The following is a 25,479-nucleotide window of genomic DNA, read 5'->3' on the forward strand; positions in this document are numbered from 1 at the left end:
ATGACACTTTACAACACATTAAATTTTGGTTGATGATAACTGGGGGGTTGGGGTCCCAATTTTAGTTTCATTAGTAGTTCTGCTGCCTTTTCCTTTATTTTTTCTTTTTTCTGATTTCCGCCGTTAGTAAAGTGCATGCATATATAATGCATGTATGTGGCATTCATATGAGAAAAAGCTTCTGGCCCACCAAAGAACTGACGGACCTTTAGGCCATTTGCTTAAGAAAGCACATGCAGTAGTTGAGGGTACTGCTTCATTTCCATATTTGTTTATCTTTCCCTATCATTTTACCCTCCATTCACATGATCATATAAAATTATAAATCAACTCTTTGGGGGCATCATACGTGAACGAGTGCAACTGAGAGTAAAAATTAGACTGATTATTTTGTCACATCTATTCATTAAAGAGATATAAAGTTGATTAAATGATTAAGAAAAAAGAAAAGAAGAGAAAAGTGATAGGTTTGATTCCTATTACGGGAAAAAAAAATTAACAAATTAACAATTATTATTTGTCAAAAAATAAAATATAGTAATTAAAAAAAAAAGGAAAAGTAAGTAAGGAACCATAGAAAAGCAGGAAACAAAGAGAGGAGGGTAACACTAGCAATGTAGCATGCACGTGCACAATCGTGCTAACTGGAATTGACAAACAAGTTGAGTTCCAATCTGTTCCAAAGAGACAAAAGATGCCAAAGGAAGAAAATTTTACAACAATTTACTCAAGTTAAAAATAAATCTCATTGAGGTGTTGGTCTGTTCTTCTGAATTTCAAAGTAGTAATTGACATCCAAGTAGCATTTTCGATCGTCGTCTACAAACTGAAGCAAGAAAATTGAGTTAGTTCTTCTCTTCCTATTTGTCAAACAAGAGTATTCCACTCAAAGTTTAAAAAAGAAAACAAATAGCTGTCAACTTTCTAAGTTTGACTGAATATTATTTTACCTTGGTTCTTGCTGCATAGGTTCCCCTGACGAACATGCCAGAAGGGATAGTTTCTTCTTCCAATTCAAATGTATATGGTTCCTGCTGAGGACTAAAAGTTCCCAACATCTTTTTTCTGCTGTCCACTGTAACAAGAAAAAATAAATTACAGTCAACATTATGTAATCAATTAAAGTAAATTCCACCCAGAAAAAAAAGAAAAAAAAAATCAAAGTAAACACGACAGAGTATTCTCACCTCTAACGCCAGTTTTCCAAACAACGTTTGTGTATTTGAGACCAGAAACGATGTTGTTGGAGACAGTGAAGGTGAATTTCATTTGGCATTTGCTTCCTTCCTTAAGGATGAAAAGACTCTTCTTAGGATCAGTAGTAAATGGAATTGGCAGGGTGAGGTCAGGCTTATCTGGGCTTGTAATAATGAGGCTCAATATCTTCACTTCAGGGTCTTTGCATTCTGGATTAGTGAATTCCAACACAAACTATGTTCAACATTTTTCTTTGAAAATTGTCATCTTCAAAACAATTTGACATTTATCATAAACGTAAAAAAAAGGCTGGGGCCAACCTAAGAAAACAGGAAGGCTATGCTAAATTAAGTTTATTTCACTTAATGTTTCAAAGCAAATGACTTATCTTGTTTTTACTTTTTTTTTTTCTTTTTTGAAAAAGCAAAGCATCTCAGCTGTGTTTAGAATTGGTTAGGTGAAATAATGAGAAGAGGACCATCTTCAGCAGCTTTCAATAAAGAGGCAATGTTCCATTCAAGTTAAATGTCACGTTATCTCAGTTAAACAATCATTAGAGAATTGGTAAACAAGAGTTTAGAGAAAACAAAAATGAGACAACCGGAGAAGTTGAAGAGAAAAACCAAGTACCACTTCCAACGACAGACATGTCAACACTTCCCAGAAGTTGCTCCTTCCATTTTCTCAAACTTTCATCATCCTTTGAATGCAAAAGAAAAAGGCTTTCATAAAAAAAGGCAGCTGCAAAACCAAAGGGTGTGAAGAAACATTTGAAAAATAAAAGGAAAAGAAAATCTTACTTTGTCTTTCTCAAGCTGTTCCTTGAGAGTGAATTGAGGGCCAAGATCCAAATCTTTGTTAGATTCCAACTTGGAGTCATCATCTTCCTCTGGCTCAGTTTCTTCAGCAACATCAGAGTTGGCACCATCATTGTAAGGGGGCTGGTCTGATTCCCCACCAACGTTGTTCTTCTTCTTGTTGTTTGTTGCTTTGTTTTTGAGCTCTTCCTCTAAATGAGGGGTTGTGGAGGACACAGCAGCAGACATTTTTCAACCTCAGAATCAGAACCCTCCCAAGAAGAGAATGTGTGAACCCTCAAGTTCAAGGAAAAAGACACCAAGGGTTCAGAGTTGGTTGGTAACTGGTGCCAAATTTAGAACTTTCTTCTTTGCTAAACTTGGGAGGATAGTTTGCTTTGTTGTATTTGTATCCCTTGGCAATGACCAATGGAATTGATATAGACGCCACCACGGGGTTGAGACTCAAGACTTTGAAATGTAATGCATCTATCTGTATCACCATGACAATTTATAATGAGACTCCAAGTTGTATTTAAAGGGACACATGGCCAATGTGGGCCTGTGAATGTTATAGTAACCTAAAGCAGTTGAAATAAAAACCGCTGATGGTGGAGGTCAGATTTCATAGAAACTTGGCCCATTTTTATGAATCAATCATTTACATTTCGTGACCATATTTATTTTGTCCTAGGTAACTTGCTCATAAATCACAAATATATAGAATGAATGAATGAATGCTTGATGTGAGACTTTTTATATTTGGTCACATTCGGATAGGGGCTCAAAATTAGAACAGCACAATTACAAAAATTCCACAGCCTAGATTACGCGCCTTTAAATAGCACGAGAATCCGAATCTATAATTCACAAGCCAACTTTGGTTTGTGTGAGAAATATCTAATCTATGTGCTACCTTTCTGATTATGGATTAACCTATGCTTAGGAGTGGATAATATTGTAGTACTGAACCACGTGGTTCAAGTTGTTAAAAAATAGTAAGATGAAATGAATGGTTGAGACTGTAAGCTTAGGTTTTACCCATACATGTTACCATCACTTTCCTTTATCATAAAAATAACAATTTTGGAGTCCCAAGTTCAAGTTGGCCTCATCTTCTATCCGTTTTGATGTTTAGCTCAGTGATGCAAGTTAAAGGTCTCTTGCTTGATGTTTAGCTAATCCCCCCAGCCTTTAATTTGTCTTTTTGAAGGCTGTTTTAGGAGGGATCTTAATTCCTGATGCTTCTGATAAATTGTTCTATCAAAATGAACAAAAAAATAATGCACATCTTATTCCAGTTCATTGTGTTCATTTATTACGAGTTGTGTCCTTGATGCTCTTTAGTATGCCTCAACCCAACTTTTTTTATTTATCCACCTAGAATTTATGAATTTCTTATAATGATTTTGAAATTTCAGATTTCAGTTTATTAAATTTCTCCCGAAGCACCGGCCTCAATTGATATGATATGGCATTGATTAATAAACATTTTAATGATGCTAAAATTAAATTATAAAATGTAATACTAGTTGAACCTAGATGGCTAGATGCTGAAGTGTAAGAGTAACGAGAACTAAGCAAGCTATTTTTTTTTTTTTTTGTTATATCTGAAGGCAGTGTAAGAGGGACATATTTGCCTTAATAAAATTTATAAAGCATTAATACGGTAAGTTTGACATTTTATAAAATCAGGTACATGAATGTTTTTAATTTTTTAATAAATTAATTTTACAATAAAATTTATATCTGAAACATATTTTTTTGGGAGTAAGTTAGTAATTAGTTTGATATGATAAAAATATTTAAAAGTGAATATGCTATTCAATTTGTTTATTTATGAATCCAAGAAAAATAATAAAAAAATGTTTATTTATCTTTCTGACTCAAAGTGTAAGTGCTGTTCCGACAACAGAGGTGAAAGAAACCAACTATGGCGGCCCCTGTTGTAGTGTCTACCTCTGTATCTGTGTGTTCCAACTATGGCTATCATCGTCGTCCATCCCTTTCCGCTCTCTCTTATTATTCGAACTCAATCTCCAACGCAAACCTAAAACTGAGTTCGCAATGTTTCTCCAACTTGCTTCGTTCGAATTCAAAAGCCCCGATTTATTGTCGCAAGTTTGTTGCTCGCACTTCAATTGGAGAGAATGAGAGTGAGAGTGAGAGTGAGAAGGATTTAGGGTTAGTAGGGGAGGACTCTGCGGCGTTTGAATTGGGCAAACAGAAAATATCTTCGTGGATTTATTTCACCGCTATTTTAGGAGTCGTTCTCTGCGTTCTCAACGTCGCATGGATTGATAATTCAACTGGCTACGGCAAAGCTTTTATTGACGCCGTTTCTACCCTTTCCGATTCTCACGAGGTCGTATTCATTTATTCCAACCATTCCCACTGTTTTCTACTGTATTGTGTTCTATTTCTATGAATTAGGTAGGTCACACTCACTCACTAGTGTTCTTAGAAATAAAGACGGATAATTTGTTTTTGTTTTTCTTTGAAATTTGGTATGTTTGGCGGATGGATGAGTTTAGAGTGACCTTTCATTTTAAGTTAAAAAGAAGGGTGGGTTGACTTGTCATTTTCAATTATAAGAATGAATATAGGATGCCCGAAGTTTAGTTTACATCATAATCTTTCATTTTACTCAAGGTTCTTTTTTATAAAAAAATCCCGAATAATGATAATGATAATTATATAAAAGAAGCCCTGCCATCCCTTCCCCTACAAACATAACCTTCTGGTGGTTGTAATGGATATGGCAGTCTCTTTCCAAGGAAAACCTTTTGATCCCTGTAAAGTCATGGACCATGCTATCTTTCTAGCTTGGTCTTGGTTAAAGGCTAAGGATAAAGATTTTAGTACTAGTTTCAATCATTGGTCCTCTAATATATCCAGTTTTGTTGCTTAGTGGGGCTGGATCTGGTTGTTCCTTGACTGTTTTGCTGTTTTTTGGAGGGTAGCACCTTGGTGCTTTGTATTCTCTTGTTATGGTACCACTGGTACTCGTTCTCTTATTAATAATATATATATTTTCAGCCTTCCAAAAAAAAAAACAGGGTTTGAGCAAGGTCCATAGGCATAGTCCCATGTTAGCTGTTTGTGATTTGTTCTGATTGAGACACACGGTTCCAATTATTAACTTTTAGTGGAATTGGATTGAATTTGATAGCTCTTCCCACTTGTTAGACGTGCTAGGCTTGTAGTACTCAGCTTTAGAGCCAGTTTGGATAGAACTCCTTAACAAGCACTTAGAGAAGAAGAAAATAAAATAATTCAAGGATGTAAATGAATCAAACTTTTTTCTGTAAGTTAAAATCAACTTATGTTCCTCAAATTTTCAGAAGTTCCTTCATTTAACTTCTTCATAAGTTGAGGTGCATAAGTTAATTTTAACTTATGGTAGAAAGTTAGTTGATTGTATTTTCTTCTCCTGTGAGTGTTTGTTTAGTTTATACAATCTGGCTTTATTCTTCATCAACTGGTAATTCTGTTTATCCTTAAGAAAAAGTGGAAAGGTGATTGTTGAAAATATGCCAACTTGCCTGGGAAAAAAAAGAAGTAAAAGTAAAGTGTGTCAATTAGAAGGGATGAACTTCCCCAAAAATCTACAACATTCGTCACGTGAAAATGGTATGGACTATGGAGTACAAACTTGATAGGATCACAGGACTAATCATGGCCAAAGGGAAACAACATAGGACCAAAGGGTAGGACTGGGACCATGTATAGCATATAGTGGTAACTCTGGTTTTTTCCACAATGGCTTGAGATCATCATGAAGGTGCTTGTTTTGTAGCCACACACCCTCTAACATAATGCATATGCAGATCATTGCTTTTCTTTAAGCAGGATTGGTTGTCTAGTTCTGTGTGTCATTCAATTAACTTATTTGAAAGAAGCAATAGTATCTCTTATCATTTAAATAACATATTTGAAGGTTGCAATAGTGCTTGGTTGGTAACTGACTCTTGATATGGTATTCTGCAGGTGGTAATGTTGATTCTAATTCTTATATTTGCTGGTGTTCATAGTGGCTTAGCTAGCTTCCGGAACACTGGCGAGAAACTCATTGGAGAAAGACCTTTCCGTGTAATTTTTGCAGGGATATCACTACCTTTGGCTGTCAGTACTGTTGTGAGTTACTACTTTGTATCCCCTAATAACTGATGTCATCTCTCCTTCTACACAAACAAATGTTTTATTTAATTTGGATCTCTGGCATTTTGTTGTGACAAGGGAAGACTTGAAGCTGATTCAACTAAATTACTTTGCCTTGTTTGGCGTCATGATGCAGGTGTATTTTATTAACCACAGATATGATGGACTTCAACTCTGGCTGCTCCAGGATGCTCCTGGGCTTCATCAACTTCTGTGGCTTTCGAATTTCATTTCTTTCTTTTTCCTATATCCTTCAACTTTCAATCTTTTAGAGGTTGCAGCTGTTGACAAGCCTAAATTACATCTATGGGAAACTGGGATCATAAGAATAACCCGGCATCCACAGGTATATATCTAATACTCTAACTAGATGTAGTATGATACTGATGAATTTGGCCACCTTCATGATTTTTGTGGTCTTGATAACTTGGATCAATAAATAATCTATTTTTGATGCAGAACTTTCTCTTTTCTTTGGTAATGCGTCTCTTGTTTTTCTTGATGCATAGGCTAACTTAGTTGAAGTAGTAATACCTTACTATCTTAATATTAAGAGTAATTTTATATCTTCTAAAAAAACCCTCCTAATTCATGTTTTATACACACTGTAACCTCTTGCCCCATCTGCTTTTACTTCAGACATATTTCTTGCACTTGACATTTGCTCTTCAGATGGTTGGCCAGGTTATCTGGTGTCTTGCTCATACGATTTGGATCGGAAATTCCGTGGCTGTTGCAGCTTCAATTGGCTTAATTGCACATCATCTATTTGGTGTCTGGAATGGAGACAGGCGACTGGCTATAAGATATGGGGAGGATTTTGAATTAGTCAAGAGTCGAACAAGTGTTGTCCCTTTTGCAGCAATCCTTGATGGCCGACAAAAGCTACCTAAAGATTTCTACAAGGAGTTTATTCGACTGCCATACTTGACAGTTACTGCACTAACTTTAGGTGCTTACTTTGCACACCCGCTTATGCAGACTGCTAGTTTCAATCTTCATTGGTAGGTTGAACACAGCAAATCCTGTTGCTTTTGTGTAAAATCTACTGTTTGTCAATAGGCGGAGATGAAGATATTAAAGAAAAGAAAATAATATGAAGCAATAGGTTATTATCACAAAGTTGCACCTGGTGTTTTGGATGCGCATGTTATATCAGTTTTTTACAGCAGCTGCAACTTTGTGACACCCACACATTACATTCTTCAATTATACGGAGTAAATGTACATGTTGTTAGCAGTGCTTACTAAAGTGCTCCTTTAACATTTCTCCCCAAAATGTATTAATATTCTCAAAGTGAAATCAGAAAATATCTATGATTGATTTTCTGAAATCGGTTTTTTTATCCTACGTAGTAAGTGCATTAGTTAGTGAACTAAAAATAATAGAAAGGGTACGTACAATGCAATAAATGATTGTTGGCATTTTTTATTTTGGACCCCTCAAACTATATGTCCCTAGTGCAAAGGATAGAAAAGTTCTAGTAAAATTGATTATGATAGTTAATTTTAGGATTAATTGTGTAATTTTGATTCCCTAAAATTTTGATTCAATTTTAAGTTTCTCTATTTTCAAAACTAATCAATTTTCAGGTCTTGCTGTCAACTTTGTTTTTCCTACAAAACCGTGAAAATATTATTATCTATCTAAATATGTAAATAGATTTGGAATACAGATAATTTAAAAGGCTTAAAATAAAATAAAATAAAATAAAAACAGTGGAATTTTGATAAAAGTGTGAAGTTTTTTACGGATATGAGATTAAGAATGAAAAAAGGGGAAGTCGATCATAAGAGTGAATTTTTAAGTTTTAGTTGAAAATATTAGGAAGAAAAATAATAATAATTTATTGAAAATAATAAAAATTTATAAGTCCCATATCATATTTAATATTTTTCTCTCTTGATCTTATAGTTTTTAATAGATTTTAACAATTTAGAAGAAAAAAGAATGTAAAGAAGTGTGCTTAAAAAATATGTTTGAATCATTTCAGTACTGCACTAAAAAAATGTGAGTTCAATCATTTAGATTATATCCTGTAAAAGTTGAGAGGCATGTTACTGGGATGAATTCCATCATTTCAGTACTGCACTAAAAAATATATCAAAAAAAGTAATGCACTCAAAAAAAGTTTGATGCGCCTGGGTGGGGGCGACGGTGTTACAAAGAAAAATTATTATACGCATGTCATAATAACATGCGATCAGCATCCAGTTCTTTTCAGAACCGTTGAGGACTTAACACTAATTATTTATTTATTACTTTTTTAATCAAAATATTTAAAGTGTTGTTGGAATTTGTTCAATGAATGACAACTCTTAAGATTAAAAAACACACCTGTTGGAATTTGTTCTTAAGTTGTGGAGGATCGATTCAGTTAGAAATTAAAAAAAAATGTGTTATGTAATATCTAGTACGTCATGAACACTTACAAAATAGACATGAACACACACAAAAAAAGGAGTATAAGTTATTCCATTTTCAAGAATAATCACTTAATAAATTCATATTCATAATTCATAATATTTACAAAGAGAGATTATAGGAGACTTGTTTTGAAAGGAGGCGTAATTACTGCGTGCGTGCATAAAAGTACTGTTTGTAAGTTGTGGTCTTTTTCTCATTTTATTTTATCTTGGTATTGAATTGATTACGTGATTGGCATTTTCTTTCATTAGTCCACGTGAGATTCTGCGACGGTGGTTGAAACATGGATATATATGGTAGTTGTAACTTCTTGGCATATTGGAATTTATACAATAGTCTTAAAGTGAATTGGAGATCTTTTAATTTGTGTGCTAAGAATCTAGAACTTTATATTCAGTTCTTTTTCAGATTTGCAGAATTTGGCGTGGAATAAATTTTGTAAACTTAAAAGCAAAGTTCTCTGGGATTCTTCCAATGACGTTGACGTCCCTCAGATAAGTTGGAATCGATCGACACAAAAGTATTAGAAGCAATAGAAATCCAAATCCAATACTTTTGTTTCGGGGTAGAATGGGAAACCAAATTAAGAAATAGAATTCCAATATTGGATTTGGATAATTAACTGGAGCATCTAATCCAATATGCCCAATATTTTTTTATTCGTGAAAATAAAAAACAATATTAGGATTTCCAATAACTCACTTATCCTATTAAACCAAATTGCCTTAGACAATATATCTAACATTTGCACAAACAATTAAATACATATGCATTAACTGTTTTAATCATAATTAATTTTCCAACGTCACACCAGCAATGCACAACGAAGTTGTTTTCATTAATTATCCAAGGTATCATATCCATACAGAGTCACCAGGTACAAGATTTACTAGTACATATGTATATATACGTATACAGATCTCATATATAGAAAGTTCAAGAAGGGGGATGCGTATGCTGCTGAATCATTCCTTGTGCCTCAAGTTATGTGATTGAAGATTTTTGAGTAGTAACTGTGAGGAGGAAATGGTGCCCATCACGGCAAGAACAAAGCCGAATATGATGAGAAAGAGGTTTAGGAGTAAGAGAGGCTTTGATATCTGACCCCAACATATCTTAACGTAGAAAGCACAAGGCAAAATTAAACAAACGGCAACACTAACAAGGGAACCAGTGAGACTTAGTACATGCTCAAAATATGGAACCGAGAGAGCAAGGGTTAGTATGACCAAAAGTGAAAATGAACCTATGCAGCCTCTAATTATCGTTTTGGTCCTGGCACTCATGGAACTTGGAAGTGCATGCTCTAGTTGAATTGCAAATGGGGTGAATTCTAGCGCATATTTGGTCATGGGTGCCACCACGGTTGCCCACAGAGCAATCTTTGTTACGATGTGCTCCGGTGCCATGCTAAGTGTGATCTGAGACTTCACATCCTTACCAAACATCTTCGCACCCATGAACCCCAATGTCGTGTAAATTGCTGTAACTACCGCGAAGCTCACTATAGAAACCTGAAATTTCCAAACAAAAACATTTTATTAATTGCTATAATGCTTTAACATTATAAAACAGAACAAATTCTCAACGTGCACGGGCCCTCGCACAAATATAATATGTACAGAGTTAACATACCATTTGGTCCCTGAATGTGTTACCTTGATCATATTTTAGTCTTTTTAGAGACTAATTAGTCTTCAAAAATGTAAATATATAATCTCCAAATGTATTCATATTGCTCATATTTATTCACATTCTGATTATATATTTGTGATAAAAGGACTAAACTATGAGTAAGTTAATACCTTTGAAGTTTGAAGACTAAGTGAGTATTTAGATTATGGTTGGTGATCCATATATCTCACTAAACTATCATGTCAAAAAACACACGATAAATTGTTCACATAATTAAACACTTTTAGAGACCAAAAATAAATATGATGTCGATTTCCGGATCAAATTATACTTATTTAAAGTTTTGATTAAGCAAATAATTAAGTTTGTAAAATTTCATGAAGTTGGGTACCTTGGTAAATTTGGAGGGGTCTTTCATGGCTGTATATAATTCAGGGAAAACAATATGTCCTCCATAGCCGAAAACGTAAAGGCCAGATACGGATGGAATATTATGGAGGTGGAGGACAGGTATGGTATGATTAGATTGGACATATCCTAAGAGTGCAGTGGCTGCTACACACAGGAAAATGAGCAGAGACATGAGAATGCCAACACTTGAAAGGAAAGATATGGAAGAAAGGTCTCTGATCCACAAACTAGGCATGGCAATCAAGACTGCCACCACGGTTAGGAGCTGGGATGAAGAAAAGTTAGGCAAGTGCAGATTCAAATTTGTCCCCAAAAAGACTGTGGTCAAATTATCATGTAGTGAGATGGTGTAGGAAACGAGGGCCATGAAGATTTCCATGTAGATGATTGTTGCAGCCACGTTTCTTCCTTTTGATCCAAATGCATGCTTCCCAATATCCACGAAACTTGTTAACTTGGGATTCTTTCTAAGGCATATTCCAAGTATGTGAGAACTATAAGCACACATCATCCCTAGTCCCATAAGCAAGAATGCAGATGACCACCCTCCATTTTCTACAGCATATGGAGTTGACAGTTGCCCCAAACCTGAAAGATATATATCAAGTTGAGCACACATATTCTCCATTTCGAATTAATGTAAAAATTTCAAAAACGACAACCAAGTTAATTAGAATCTCCGCTATGACCTTATGCAAACTAATCAAACTCCTTACCATTAAGCCGATCCTAGTAGGTTATAAGAGTAGTAAATTACAATATTGATTGTGATTATGACTAATTTAAATTGGTGGCTATGTCCAATTTTAGACGTGCCAGTTGGATTTAGAGACAGAATTGGTGATCTAGCAAATCTTAGATGCACCACCCGAATTGGAAGAGTTTTAGTATATATTCTAAACATCTCGTGCTGATGAAGTTGGGTAAAAGTAAATCAAGGGAATAACCTCACGCATGATGGTTATGTTAAAAAGTAAACTTACTAAAGTTAATCAAGTCCCTGGTCATTCTCATATTGGAAAATCATTTTTTATACTGTTTAATACAAAAAAAAACCACATGTTTCAAAATAAATTTATGAATAATGCTAATAGCATACTTTCTAACATACTTTTCACACATTCTATTATTATTGGTTGAAAATTTTTGAAAACTATAAAATTATGAGAAAGAGAGTCATTTAATTTAATAAGATGTGACCCATATTTTTTATATTTTTCAATAAATTTTGAGTAATAAAAAAAGGTGTGTTCAAAGGAGTGTATTTGAATAGTTACTAGCATTTCTCTAAATTTATAACTGAAACTAATTTGAACATATACATCCTAATTATTGCCCACCCAACAAAATATCCATCCTAATTATGTTAACGGTTCAGAATTAATTTTACGAAAACTAATTATGTTGAGGTTGATAAGGAGTTGAAAGTCAATTTTATACGAGGGACAGAAAAGTAAAAAACCAAATATTTTTCAGTTTCTGCAATTATCTTTCAATAGAAAATATTAAAATATTTTTTTTTGAAAGACACAATCATATATACATATATATATATATGAATTTTGTTTACTCTTTTGACTAATTCGAATACTGTAAATAGAAAAAATATAATTAGAATTAAAATAAGGTAATTAATTAATTTTTTTTGGAGATTAGTCATCAATAAAATAAAATAAGTAAATATTTTATATAAATATCATGGTTAAAAAAATTACTCTTTTGAAATGATGGATGCATTTAAGAAGATAAACTATGCATTTAAGAAGTTTTATATCTATTCATGGAATTGTATGCAATTAAGCAGCATAAAAAAAGCAAATGTTAGTTAATATCCTTAAAAATATTGGTTAAAAAATTAAAATAAAAAATATTGTTATTAAAATACTTAAAATTATATTGTTTATGATTTTTTTATATTCTTATATGATTTTCATAATAATTTTTTTTCTTTTAATTCCTTAACTACTCTAGGAGCACTTGTTAGTCAAGAAAAAAAAAAAACATGCAAAAGTACGTTTACCTATGAGCATCCCCACCATGTTAATGACAGCATGAGTGAAAGAACTGTTGGCGTTAGCATCACGCTGGGCGTCGACATTACTTGCGCCTTCTGCGGCATTAATGTGGTCACAATTGCTTTCCTCTATGCAACACTTGCAATTTGCCCACTGCACACCATGCACTGACACACTACTATCAACTTCACTCTTTCGAGAATTCATACACTTCTGTTGAAGGCTTATGAGACTTTTCCTTATGGATTTCAATATCTTGCCCCACATGTTAATTAATTATAAACTTTCAAGAGGAAACTGATCAATATAATTAACAGTACCAGTTAGCTAGCAGGCACTCAAGCAATGCAAGGTGTCTTGCTAACCAAATGCCATGCAAGACACGTATTTATAGTTGGATAAATAAAGATGCATGGCATCAGCCAATATTCGTGAGATTCCTACTTAGGATATCAGAATTTCACTGCCAAAGTATATATATATATATATATATATATATATATATATATATATATATATAAGCCACTGCCATATACACTGCCAAAGTATATGAAAGTGAAAAACATAATGCTAACTTAATTTTAAGTTACAGGAAAAATATAATTACTGCATAGTTATCAAAGTGAGAGATTGGCGCCAATTATTTGATTCAAGATTTTTCTACAGAGACACCTCAGTGTATTTTATCAGTTCATTTGTATCAATAAAAAAATTCAAATAATGTGCATCTTAAATAAAAGAAATTTAAATAACATAAAATGAAATTTGAATATGATGGAAATTAATTAAATTTTAACAAAGAACTTGAAACATAAAATAAATGAATTAGTTTTTTTTTTTTGAAAAAAACAAATTGAAGTAATTAAAATTTTATACTTTTTAATTTCTTATAAATGTTAAAATCTGTTATCCAAACAGTAAATTTACTACAGAGCTGGGGAATTTGGGTGAAGTTAGTTGGATGGTACAAGGTATTCCATTCTTTTGGAAATATTTGGAATCATATGCTCAACGTACTCTCCCATCCCCGGAAATCACAGTCATCAAATTAAATTACAAATACGACTTCAAAGTTCTGACATAAATACTGTACAAACAGTGCACAACACAAATTTAAGAGTATGTGAAAACTGAATAGAAAGTCTTGCCAAGTTGAATGGCAGCATTTGATGTATACTTGATACACGTATCTGATCAGTAGATTAAAACATTTATTAGGTTGATCTGCATCTGCTTCGAATATATGGCATCATAAGTTGGTGCCAAGAGCACAAAAACGCTTCACCTACTCGAATTTCATTTCACGTTTGTTCCCAATCACGTATATATGATATTCTTGTGGGGGAAATATTCCACGTAGTACCCTTCAGAAAGAACTTTATTTTGTTAATGGAAAATGCACCACTTATTGGGGTATCTAAATACAAATGGATTGAAAATTGAAAATTAAAAAATCAATTAATCAAATTGATTGGTTTTACATTTGTTTGGATGATTTTTTTTTCTTAAATCCACCGGTTAGGTTTCATTTAAGATTTGTATTTTTTAAATAAAATCAAACCAAAATACTAAAACTTATATTACTTTTTATATATATATTATTTGAGTTTCACAATATTTTATAGTGTTATATATATGAATTTATATAATGTATATCATTTTTTTAGGCAATTTTATTAAGATATATTTGATTAAAAATTGATAAAAATTTGACAAATTTTTATTGTAGAAGACTTAGCATATATATTAATAACTTTTGTAGATTGTTATTAACAATTTTTTAAATGAAATTTAATTTATAAAAATTGAAAAGAAAGGATATAAATTTTAATAAAATAATATTTTAATAAAAATCAAACTAAATTAGACAAAAATATTAATTTGGTTTGATTTGAATTTTATTTTAAATAAAAATTACACCAAATCAAACCACATATTTTTTTTTTACGTCTGATTCAAGTAATTTTTTTTATGAAAAATCAAACCAGAAATCAAATTAGAATTTCTCCTGCCACTGTACTGTTGGTTGGTTGAGAGAAGGAATTTTATTTTGTTAATGGAAAATGCACCACTGCTATAACACATGACGTGACGATACCCATTAATCATAGCTTTGTGCATGTACGAATATACCGAATATATTGATCTAGTTAAAATCACTTCACAATTTATTTATTCTTTTGAACAAATGACTAGACATTTATCCAATTAGAATTGTTACAAAATGAGTCGAGTCAGGTATGTTTTAGACTTTTATAACTCCGGGTAATTTTTTTATATAGTCATTTGTTTATACTTAAATTGGATATGACGATGATTTAATAATGAGTTTTTTTCCCAATAATAATATATGAGATAAGATTAGATCAGCTTAATTTATAGACATAATATGTGATGAGTATGGTTGATCAGCTAACAACACAGTTTGAATTTATGAGGAAAAAAAATTGATTCCGCATAATACCTTTTGAGGAGGATAGTACTGTAGTTTAAGTGTTATAAAGTCTCAAACTGAAAATTAATTAGTTTGTTTGAATTCAAGCTAAAAGAACTTTTGAGTATATATGTGAGAATATATTAAGATCTCATCGAAGAATCAAATGCTTTAATTTAAAGACATAATAGTATTAATTTTATCATTGTTATAATAGATTGTAGAATTAAAAAATTGTAAAATTTAAATTTAAATATATTTTTAAGTATATAAACATAATATTTTGTTATATAAAACGTTATTCATATTCTGTCATGAAGTCTTATTATTAATCTTTATATAAGAAAGTCTTATTATTATAAAATTATTATTATTAATATATATATATATATATATATATATATATATATATATATATATATATATATATATATATAACTCACACAATAACTCAAAGGATAATTAAATTCATCTTTTAATTATCAAATCTAATTTTTAAAACTCAAACTCATCAGAATAAAATTCTAAAGTTAGGATAGGTTAATAGATATGGACAATAAACACCTGTTATGTCCAACTCATTGGTAAGCGAAAAGCCGAAAAGGTAACTTCACGCATCCAACCAAATGATACATACGTGCTATGCTATTTATTCTTGCCCTAGCTTGGTGGTTTATTAATATAATGAATAATTATGTACATCATCACCAGAAGAAAAATAATCATTTTATTCTAAGTGAAAGTTAATTAAATAACAATAATATAGCTAATGCGTATTGTTTTAGACGATAATTTTTTATGGTTTATCATATTGTCTTCATTCTTGAACTTGAATTTGCTGTGAGATGTTTCTTGAAGTTTAATCATGAAATGTAAAATCTTCAAATTTGCTGGGTGTCAAAACTGATATATACCTATCATAAAATACAGAAAATTACAATAGAATTACTTGGACACAAGGGCTCCTGGCCTAGGTTTAGTTAGCCAGTTAACCCATTTTCCATTGACCAAACCGTCGATTATCATGATTTTTATGTTTGTTAGAAGATTTTTGTGCTAGAAGATTTCTGTGACTACGTAAACATCCATTTCAATTTTTTATCACTCAATTTCATCTTATTTTTTTCTCTATTTCTCTCTATCTTTTTTTTTTATCACATCACATCATGTATTAAATCTATCAGTTTATCTCTCTATCTCTCTATCTCTCTCCTTCATCCACCCTAAAATGGGATGGATGAATATCATTGCTCCTAGATAAAGGTATATAAACATTGTGAACTATATCTGTTGAAGTATAAGTGTGAGATAAAGTCACATATCATGTAGGAATGATTTCACTCAAGGGGGAGACTGTCATGTGTATGAGATTCACACACCTAATAGGAATATTGTTAGAGTACAAGTATGAGATGAAACCTCATACCGTGTAGGAATGAGAATGTTGAATATCATTTAAGTAAAGACAAGATCCATAAATTTGAGTCTTAAGATTTTAAATTAAAATGTAGTGTCAGATTCACTTATGTAGTTGTTCAAGGCTCAAGGTTCACTTATGTGCTTGCTCAACCTTCTCATTCCATCTAATGTATGATTTCACCTCACACTTGTATTTCAACAATATTCAATCTCAAATGCTAAAAATCAAGCCTTATGTAAAAGCATGTAACTTGTGCTAGTTACTATATTTATATAAACCATTGACTCGGACCAAATTCATCATAAATCAACCCTCCACTACTGGACAAAACACTTTCTATGTCCGTTAAAAAGTACATTCAAGAAAGTCTTCACTTTTTACGATGATTCTATAAAAATTCATCTTAGAATGATAGACTTTCTAAGATAGTTTCTTAGAAAACTGACTTAGAATATATTTTTTTAATTATAAATTATAAAATACATGGAAAAAAAACGTAACAAGGGATGACAAACACACTAACCATATAGTGCATCTCCTTTTTTCTCATGGCCAAACTCAGAAAGAGGCATCACTATGGATTGCAACTTCACTTTTCCACCTCGTTTGTTCTTAAAATTACATTAACACACACACACACACAAAAATCTCAGTATCACTTTCTAGAAGATAAGATTCAAAATTTGCATATTCAATTGACACATGCAACATATTCTCGAAGATTGAAAGCTGTAATTTATACTTGATATTCCATTAATTTCTCAGCATGCACCCTTTCCTCTTCGCTTGACTCCTTGAAAACCCTGTAATAATCACAATCATTAATGAACTTCACAAGGTAAATCAAAACACTACATAGCAAAATCCATAAATATATAATGAAATCATTACTTGGCAAGACCCTTGAGCGCGACATTATCCCTATCAAAGTAGGCAAATATCACATGATAAACATACGAAACATTGTACTCCACGCTGCAAAGTGAAAAAAAAATTAAAGACCATCAAACAAGATAAACCCATAAACTGATAAAAAAACCTTTTTCATCTCACACCCATAAAAGTCATGTTAATTTATAGCGACTCATGAGTATAACCAAAAGGAGACTTAATTTGTTAATTTTTTTGAAGTGAGAAAAGAAAAAAAAATAAAGAGGAGAAAAGTTAGAAGCAAGGTAACACACCTGATTTGTTCTTTTATGGTAGCCTTGTAGTCATTGGTGTATTTTTTACGAGCAAGGGAAGCTTGTGGGACGGTGGGAACAAGGTTGAGCTCCTTCTTGACCTCTTCAAAGGGTTCAAAAATGACATCGGTTAAGGGGTGGTTGTTGGAGTCCTTGGTAGCGCATGGAACCAAGTTTTTGCCCTGAGACTGAGAATAGCAAATAATACCAGAAAAAGAAAAGTTGGGGAGAGGGAGTATATGGTCGGTGTTGGCTTTGAGGAGAGAGAAAGAGGAAAATATTTACATCAACCAATGCTTGTCAAGCTTCCTGCAGCTCATCATTACTCTCACGCTCTTTAATGACTATTGTTTGGTTCAATGCATCTAAGTCGTGAGGGTGATAGGGATCGGATCTTGCATGGTAGAATCTTGATCTTGGTTAGGGTTGGGGGAATTATGATTGGGGAGGCTTAGGGTTTCAAGGAATTGGGGATCAGTCTGTGGTGGTGGTGGTTCTTGTTATGGGTAATGTTCGGTGGTGGTGTTAGGATTTAGGATTTTGTCGAGGATTTGAGTCTTTGATATTATGTTGGTCATGGTGAGAGGGAAGACTTTTTCAAAAGGGTGAGAGACTGAGGTGACAGAGAACAAAGACACGGGTTTGATATTTGGAAGAGAGAAAGAAATGGAGTGGATAGTCACTTTTGTACTCTTTGAACCTCCTTTGGAAGCTAGCGACGACCATGGCCTTTACAAGGAAGAAGATGGACTGAGTGGAAGATGAAAAGAACAAGGGGTCCTAGGGTTTGTGAATGAAAATGAGGGTCGGAGTGAGAGGGAGAGTAAAAAGAGTAGAGAGTACTTTCAATGAATACGATTTTTACAAAACCGTCTTATAATAATAATTTTCTAAGACGGTTTTCATGAAATCGTCTCAGAATAATGGTAGTTTCTAAGACGATTTTTGTAAAATCATTTTTGTTGAAAAATCTGTTATTTACAAAATTGTCACCGCCTTATATACTAAGATGATTTTCGAGAACCGTAGTTGAAGGTGCGTTGTAAAAAAATATTTTTTTTAGTAGTGCTCCAAAGCTTACCATAAACATTGATGCTAAGCATCACCTTTTTTTTTTTGTTCATATGCATCACCAAAGTTAAGAAAATTGGTGAACAAAATATATTACAAAAAAATTATATTTTTCGTCAAAGGAAACAAAAAAGTATAAGGCTTCACAAAAGACAAGACCCACATGGCTTGCTATTTGTATATGCAATCTTAACTTAATTAGAAAAAACAAAAATTGGGCTTTTTTTCTTATATGTTTTTGTAGATTATGTCCAGCTATAGTTAGATATAAGATTAGGATAGTTTATTGCTAGTTTGTTACTGATTCTATTGCCATACCGTTCCATCGTGTATATAATGGCCGGTGTATATATAGCATTCTCTAACATGAAATATATTGAGATATACTTCTCTAAAACTATTAGATATCAGATTATTTTTTCTACTGGGGTTTATATTTAATTGGATATAGTTTTAGTAAGAAATAGGATGGGTTTTCAAGTCATGTGCACTAACAGCTGTAGTCACTGTTAATACTCCGTATTTTTTCTTTCCCATGTGTAGCATTCTAAAATTACGAGTAATTAGCATTCTACTTATACACAACACTGACAATAGGGCTACTTTAGTTAGTAATTTGAGATTTCTTCTCTTAAAAACCCTTTTTTTTTTCATTCAACTTAAAGTAGAGACCTTACTAAAAAAATTTAAACTTAATTTCATCCGGACCAACATAATGTTGGAAATTTTTAAAAAATCGAAAACTAATATCACGAGAATGTTCTTAAAATTTGTTGATCGAAACTGATAAATGTACATGATGACACCAAAAACTAATAAATTGTCAAAATATAAAATGGATTTATAAAATCAATATTTATTTTGGTAATCAAGATATTGATTAATCTTACTAAACGACTCTAAGTTTTCTCAGAAAAAAACTTGATGTTGAACTCTTTCTTTAATGTAATATTTTTGCTTAAAAATATTATTACATTTAATTTACTTATCAATTTTTAATTTGTTTAAAATGTTTCGTTGGTTCTAATAAACAATTGTTGGGGGAAGTGCAAAGCCTTAAAAATGTCTAGCCAAGTCGTATTTGTGTTTGTAAACCCATTGGAATTGACAAAGAAGATTCAAGTACAATAGAGTTTGGACTCATTGAATTATTGTGACACTTTTACTCATTGATTACCGAATTCTCTTTGTGGGTTTTCTCCTAATTACGGAGAAGCTGAGAGTGACATGCATATGACAGACTCATAGGGATTGAATGTGTCATAAGTAATGCATATAAATGTGGCCACATGATCTTATCATCACCTGCTTTACCGTGCAATTCACCTCTTGTCGTTTAAATAGATAATACAACGACGGCCATATTCACCTCCGAGCATTCATATAAGTAATACCGATTTGAAAAGGAAAAGAAAATGAAAAAGGCAAGTCCTATAGTACCAGTAAAAGATCAGCAACATGGGGTGCTATGAAAATTATTTATTTTTTGAATGTGAAAAGGTGCATTATAGAGGTGAAATTCATTTTGAATGAAAGTCTATATAAGTGATGGTTTAGTGCGTCATTGGTTTTATGTAGAAAAATTAATTTCTTATCCAGAATTAATTTTAGATCAATTTTATATGTTTGGTTTTATGTTAAAAAGTTTACGACTCATTATGTTAAAAAGTTTACGACTTCAACAAGTAATTTTTACATTAAATAAGAAAATTTATAGTAAATTTTACTTTAAAATTAATTATAACCAAAATCATCCAATCGAATACTATTACTTCAAAATCACTTCTAATTAAAATTAATTTTACAAAATCAATTTTATTTGAAATTAATTTTGTGAACGCTCACTCATCTAAACACACACTTGATGAAATTGATTTTGAATAAATTGATTTTGGTTAAAACTAATTTTGAAATTGTATGATTTATGTTTAGATATTTTTATTATAATATTAATTTGGAGTAAATTTTAGTATACATTTTTTTATCTAACTCATAAATTATCTAAAGTTATTTAAACTCAAAATTAATTATGAATTCATAATTAATTTTAAACTCTTCTTTCATGTGAAGTTAAACATGTAAAATTTATCTAAACTCAATTTTAGACTCATTATCAAAATTAATTCTTTAAGGTGACATCAAACATATACCAAAAGATGTCAAGAATTGTTCACAAGATTTTTTTCAGTTGTATATGAAATTATGAATCATTTCTATAATTTTTTTTTATAAATAAACCAATGCTACAATTATCAATCACAATTTTTAATAAAATGAAATAAAACGCTTTATATATATCTATGTTCTTCAGACTTGAGCTCATGGAACGTAATATAAAAGAGATAATTTCGTGTATATTTGGATTGAAGTTGAAAACAGTACGAAATTAAAAGTAAAAACTCTGATTCTATAGTGAAATTATTTTTGTTTCAAAAGTAATTTTTTAACCTTAAAATCAAGCATGCAACTTATATCAGATGCAACATGGAAAGTGTGGGGACAAACAAGCTTCTTTTCGACAAAGCTGATTTATATATGTTCATCGCATGACTGATATAGACGAGTCAGTAAAATTCTTTCTTTTAATCACAGTTTTAATTTTATCATGGAGTCTTCATGGGGGTGAATGTGTGAACAAATTTGTTTAAACATTTAGAATTTTTCCCTAGTGATTGCCCCACAATCTCTAATTCAGATCTGAACCTCAACTACCATTGACTAATTAGATGCATGTTAGTTGCATTTTAATTTGCAATAAGGATTGAAATTCATGTCAAGAGTTCATTAATTGAACAAGAAATTACATGCATACCCATGACTGAAATATAAATTGGACATATTTTGATGGAAATTAATTAGCTTTGCCAAATTATAATTATTGTTGTGGATCGGATTCTGAACAAAATTGGATAATTTAATTATGTTTGAAAGAAGAAAAAAAATACATAATAGAGCTGAATCGGGTGGGACATATGCAGTGTTTTGACATTCCGCTCTTTGGTTTGTGTGGTGGTTGAGATCTTTAGATGGCCTCAATAATTTCTCTCAAAAAAGAAACTAGGATATGAATTAACAAATGACCGGCAGTGAGAGGTTTTAAACCGGATGAAAAAAATGAAAATTATATTAAAATGATTAAAAATTAATAATCATTAAAAGTTTTAACGTTTTTTTTCCTCTTTCTCTTTTATTTTTTCCGTGAAGATCCATTCCATGAAATTTCCTCCTCCTCCTCCGCTCAACCCAAACCAAGATCAAGATCTACGATCTGTGATCAAGATCCATTCCATTGAACATTATAATAATATATCCTACGGTTATTTTTATTGCTTCATGGGTGTACCAGTAAATTAGATACTTCACTTTAGAATTCACCCAAGGTTGAACCCTCTCTAATCTTGATTATTTTATTTTCAATTTTCAATTTTCATGTGGATGAACCACCTATGACCTATGTAGAATCTGCTACATCTTAAAAAGGTAATGCCAAATTTGGAATAAGGTTGTCATTATTATTGATGCTGATGTTGTTCACCTTAAAATGGTAAAGCATCTGACATCTCTATGCGTCTTTGCCACGCTTCCTTCGACATTATCACTCCTTATTGGTTGGTCCCCACCTTCAATTTCATCTTTCTCTCTTCTCATCAAATTTCTTTCCCTTCATCCACATCAACATTAATCAATCAAGTTTGTTTTTGTTTTTCTCTGACTTCTCCCACTTCATCTTTCAATTTCGATTCTCATGTATTTATGATGATAAATAAAAGGATGAAATTCAAATACAATATCGTGCATGATTATTATCAATAATTAAAATATTTAGAGTCATGTAATTAAGAAACCCCGAACGAACTAAAACTAAATTTAGCATTTCACTCTCACATTACATTTTTGATGCTGTCATATTATATTATATATATGAATTCTTAACCATATTCATTCATTATTGATTGTGCTTATCTGTAATGTGTACTAAGGAACAAAAGTGAACTCATGATATATACTTGGGTGGTGCCCATGATGCACAGAATGCGAGTGCAGAGTGCTGGGTCCCCATGATGTTTGTATCTCGGATTTGGTATGAGACTTGAGATTGCTCACTTCACTGTTCCTCCTCTCCTCGATCAACCGCAACATTCATATACGATTCATTATGCATGCCCATATATATGCAGTTCACGTCAATCCCCCTTTAGGATTTATCACATACCACTGAATCTGAGTGAGTGAAAGATAGATTGGTGTGGTGGAGGATGAAATGGAGAGAGATGGAGTGGAAGGGAAGTTATTCCTTTCATTTGTAAAAATTGAAATGAAACATATATAATATTGGAAGATTTTATAGGTAACTATGATAATGATATAGAATATTCATCAATTTTTTTAATGATTAATTTTTACTATAAAATTTAGTTGATCTTTTTAGTAAGGTGTTTTTTTCAATCACTTTTTTTTTATCCAATTTAAACTTAATATCTTATTTAAGAAGATTGAATCTAAAACAAAACAAAAGATAATGATCATAATTCATTCCATTCCATTATTTCATCCTAGTTTTCTTCCCACAAATTTGGGATGTCCTTAATGAAATAAAGCTTTTAGATTATAACATATAACTATTTTATCTTTATAATTTTTATTTTAATAATTAATGTCTTAAAGATAATATATTTAAATAAAGATAATTTAGGAATCAAAAAGAACTTAAATACATTTTTCTTTCTCCAATTTTGTTCGATATGTAATTTTAGATTTTTTATTTTAAAATAAAAACATTTGATCTCTTTATTTTAAAAAATCTATAATTTTAAAATTTATCTCTATTTTATTTCTTTTATTTTGGTTTGAACCCTATAGACTTAACATTAATTTCATTTAAGGTGTCATTAAAAAATTATTTAATTAATTAAAATGTAATAAATAAATATAAATAAAATTAAGGATTGATCAAAATTAATAATTTTATAAAATAAGAGAACCAAATATAACTATTTTAAAATAATGAAACCAATATTATTAATTAAAAAATAGAAAAATTAAAATTGTATTTAAATCAATTAAAAATTATGACTAATTCCGTTCCAAATAATGGAATGAAAATTTTGTTTGGTTCCATTATAAAACATCCAAACAATATAACGACATTTTTATTCTATCTCATTCTATTATATTTCAGTTCATATTTCATTCACTTCCACCGGTCCAAACATAACCTTATCATTTAAACAACAACCATCAGTCCATTTTTTTTCCAAAAGAAATTGTCTTCGTCGCTGTCCTAAAATTACTGACTATCACTTGCCACCATCAACTTCAAATGGCTTACACATAGCATAGCATTGTTTTCCTTTCACCGAGACACAAATACCAATTAAAATGACAAAGATAGCAATTAGCATGGTTTGCGACTAGCCTAATTGCAAATTTCATGAACACTGATCATTAGAAAAGAATTAAAACCAAAGATTAAATTGAGAGAATTTTACAGTTTAAGGATTGAATTGAATATTTGGCTTTAATTACTAGTCATATTGTATAAATTATGACATAAAGTATAAATTAAGGATTATTGGCAAAAGGCAAAATTGGCTAGAGTTTTCATACTTCAAGTTAAAAGAGTTATTATTGTAATTGCTTTATGTATACAAACACCACACATACACTGGTAACCTTCTGACAAAACAACTAATTTGGCATGTCATGAATTAGAAGCATGCTGGGTTTCCAAAATTTTCCACAAAACAAGGTGTCAAGAACTATAATCCTAGAAACGCGTGTTTTGGCTGCAAGGGTAATAACATGTCTAGTTGATAGGAGTACGTTTTTCTCTCCTCATATTAAACAGAACACGATCTCGATCGTACCGTTTTAAGAATTGTTCTAATTCAGTTAAATGTGCTATATATATATATAAGTCGATCGCCATTCGGTAAATGCCCCTTCAAAGATAGGGCATGCATGGTGGAATTTAAGGTTTTATTATTAGCAGTTTGCAATAAAAAGTTAATATGGCTATTGAGGCCTTTTTATCTTGGGTTTCAGAAAACAGGGTTAATATATTCATTACAATGGAATTTTGAGATAAAAATTCTGGAAAGGTACGCAATTGCGTAATACGCAATTGTTATGTCATTTTCTTATGACTCCAGCAAAATGCCAAACTGGTTTGCAATGGTGAGAAGCGTATTTCAATGAAAAAGAAGAGTCTGTTATTAAATTTAAATTGACGTGCTGAACTGACATTTCGATTTCAAATTGACCTCAAGAACAAGAGAACGCGTAAACATTATTTGTTCTTCATTTATTTCTATGGTTGAAGTGATCTTAAGATTTGTTCTTGAATAAAAAAATATTTAATGTTCATTAAGTATCTTCCATAAAAATATCTTTTTCGCCTCTTGATTTAGTTATTTATTAATATTATTGTAAGTGTTTACATAAGTTCGTGATTTATCGTAACTTTAGAATTATTGAATCAAAGTTCTATGATCCTAAACATGTTTACACCTAGCTAGTTGTTAAAAAAATCAACTTTCATTAAGATTCCTTGTTTACTTTTAAAATTCAACTTTTAAATTTTTTATGTCATTCACTTTAATATCGTGCAATACACATTATTAATCCCAAATTATAGTCTGTAAATAATTGTAAGGAAAGTATAAAATATTATGCAACGACAATTTTCATTGAGTGTTAGACGTTTATTTATAAACTTACCAAAAC

The 25,479-nt window shown here is 31.4% G+C and overlaps 4 protein-coding genes across 4 annotated transcripts; 1 reads left to right on the forward strand and 3 right to left on the reverse strand.

Annotated features, from left to right (window-relative positions):
* Window positions 1-597: 597 nt before the first annotated feature.
* LOC114395531 (rho GDP-dissociation inhibitor 1-like) lies at window positions 598-2,525 on the reverse strand. Its single transcript, XM_028357333.1, has 5 exons — window positions 1,998-2,525; window positions 1,828-1,897; window positions 1,188-1,406; window positions 951-1,075; window positions 598-826 (listed from the first exon to the last, which is right to left on the reverse strand). The coding sequence occupies exons 1-5, from the start codon at window positions 2,241-2,243 to the stop codon at window positions 746-748; spliced, it is 741 nt and encodes a 246-aa protein (XP_028213134.1). The 5' UTR covers window positions 2,244-2,525; the 3' UTR covers window positions 598-745.
* Window positions 2,526-3,877: 1,352 nt separating this feature from the next.
* On the forward strand, window positions 3,878-7,489 carry LOC114394693 (15-cis-zeta-carotene isomerase, chloroplastic-like). Its single transcript, XM_028356363.1, has 4 exons — window positions 3,878-4,359; window positions 5,985-6,131; window positions 6,292-6,501; window positions 6,828-7,489. The coding sequence occupies exons 1-4, from the start codon at window positions 3,928-3,930 to the stop codon at window positions 7,161-7,163; spliced, it is 1,125 nt and encodes a 374-aa protein (XP_028212164.1). The 5' UTR covers window positions 3,878-3,927; the 3' UTR covers window positions 7,164-7,489.
* A 1,911-nt stretch (window positions 7,490-9,400) lies between these two features.
* LOC114396062 (amino acid transporter AVT1H-like) lies at window positions 9,401-12,951 on the reverse strand. Its single transcript, XM_028357955.1, has 3 exons — window positions 12,650-12,951; window positions 10,610-11,217; window positions 9,401-10,097 (listed from the first exon to the last, which is right to left on the reverse strand). Exons 1-3 carry the CDS (start codon window positions 12,909-12,911, stop codon window positions 9,549-9,551), a joined length of 1,419 nt encoding a protein of 472 aa, XP_028213756.1. The 5' UTR covers window positions 12,912-12,951; the 3' UTR covers window positions 9,401-9,548.
* Window positions 12,952-16,993: 4,042 nt separating this feature from the next.
* LOC114394783 (ferritin-3, chloroplastic-like) lies at window positions 16,994-17,951 on the reverse strand (the record flags this gene model as incomplete). Its single annotated transcript, XM_028356455.1, has 3 exons — window positions 16,994-17,301; window positions 17,390-17,473; window positions 17,683-17,951. Coding segments are annotated over 3 exons (420 nt in total), but the record flags the coding sequence as incomplete, so codon positions are not given.
* Window positions 17,952-25,479: the final 7,528 nt, after the last annotated feature.

The sequence above is a fragment of the Glycine soja genome, chromosome 18, assembly GCF_004193775.1.
Source record: "Glycine soja cultivar W05 chromosome 18, ASM419377v2, whole genome shotgun sequence".
NCBI classification, from domain to species: Eukaryota; Viridiplantae; Streptophyta; class Magnoliopsida; order Fabales; family Fabaceae; genus Glycine; species Glycine soja.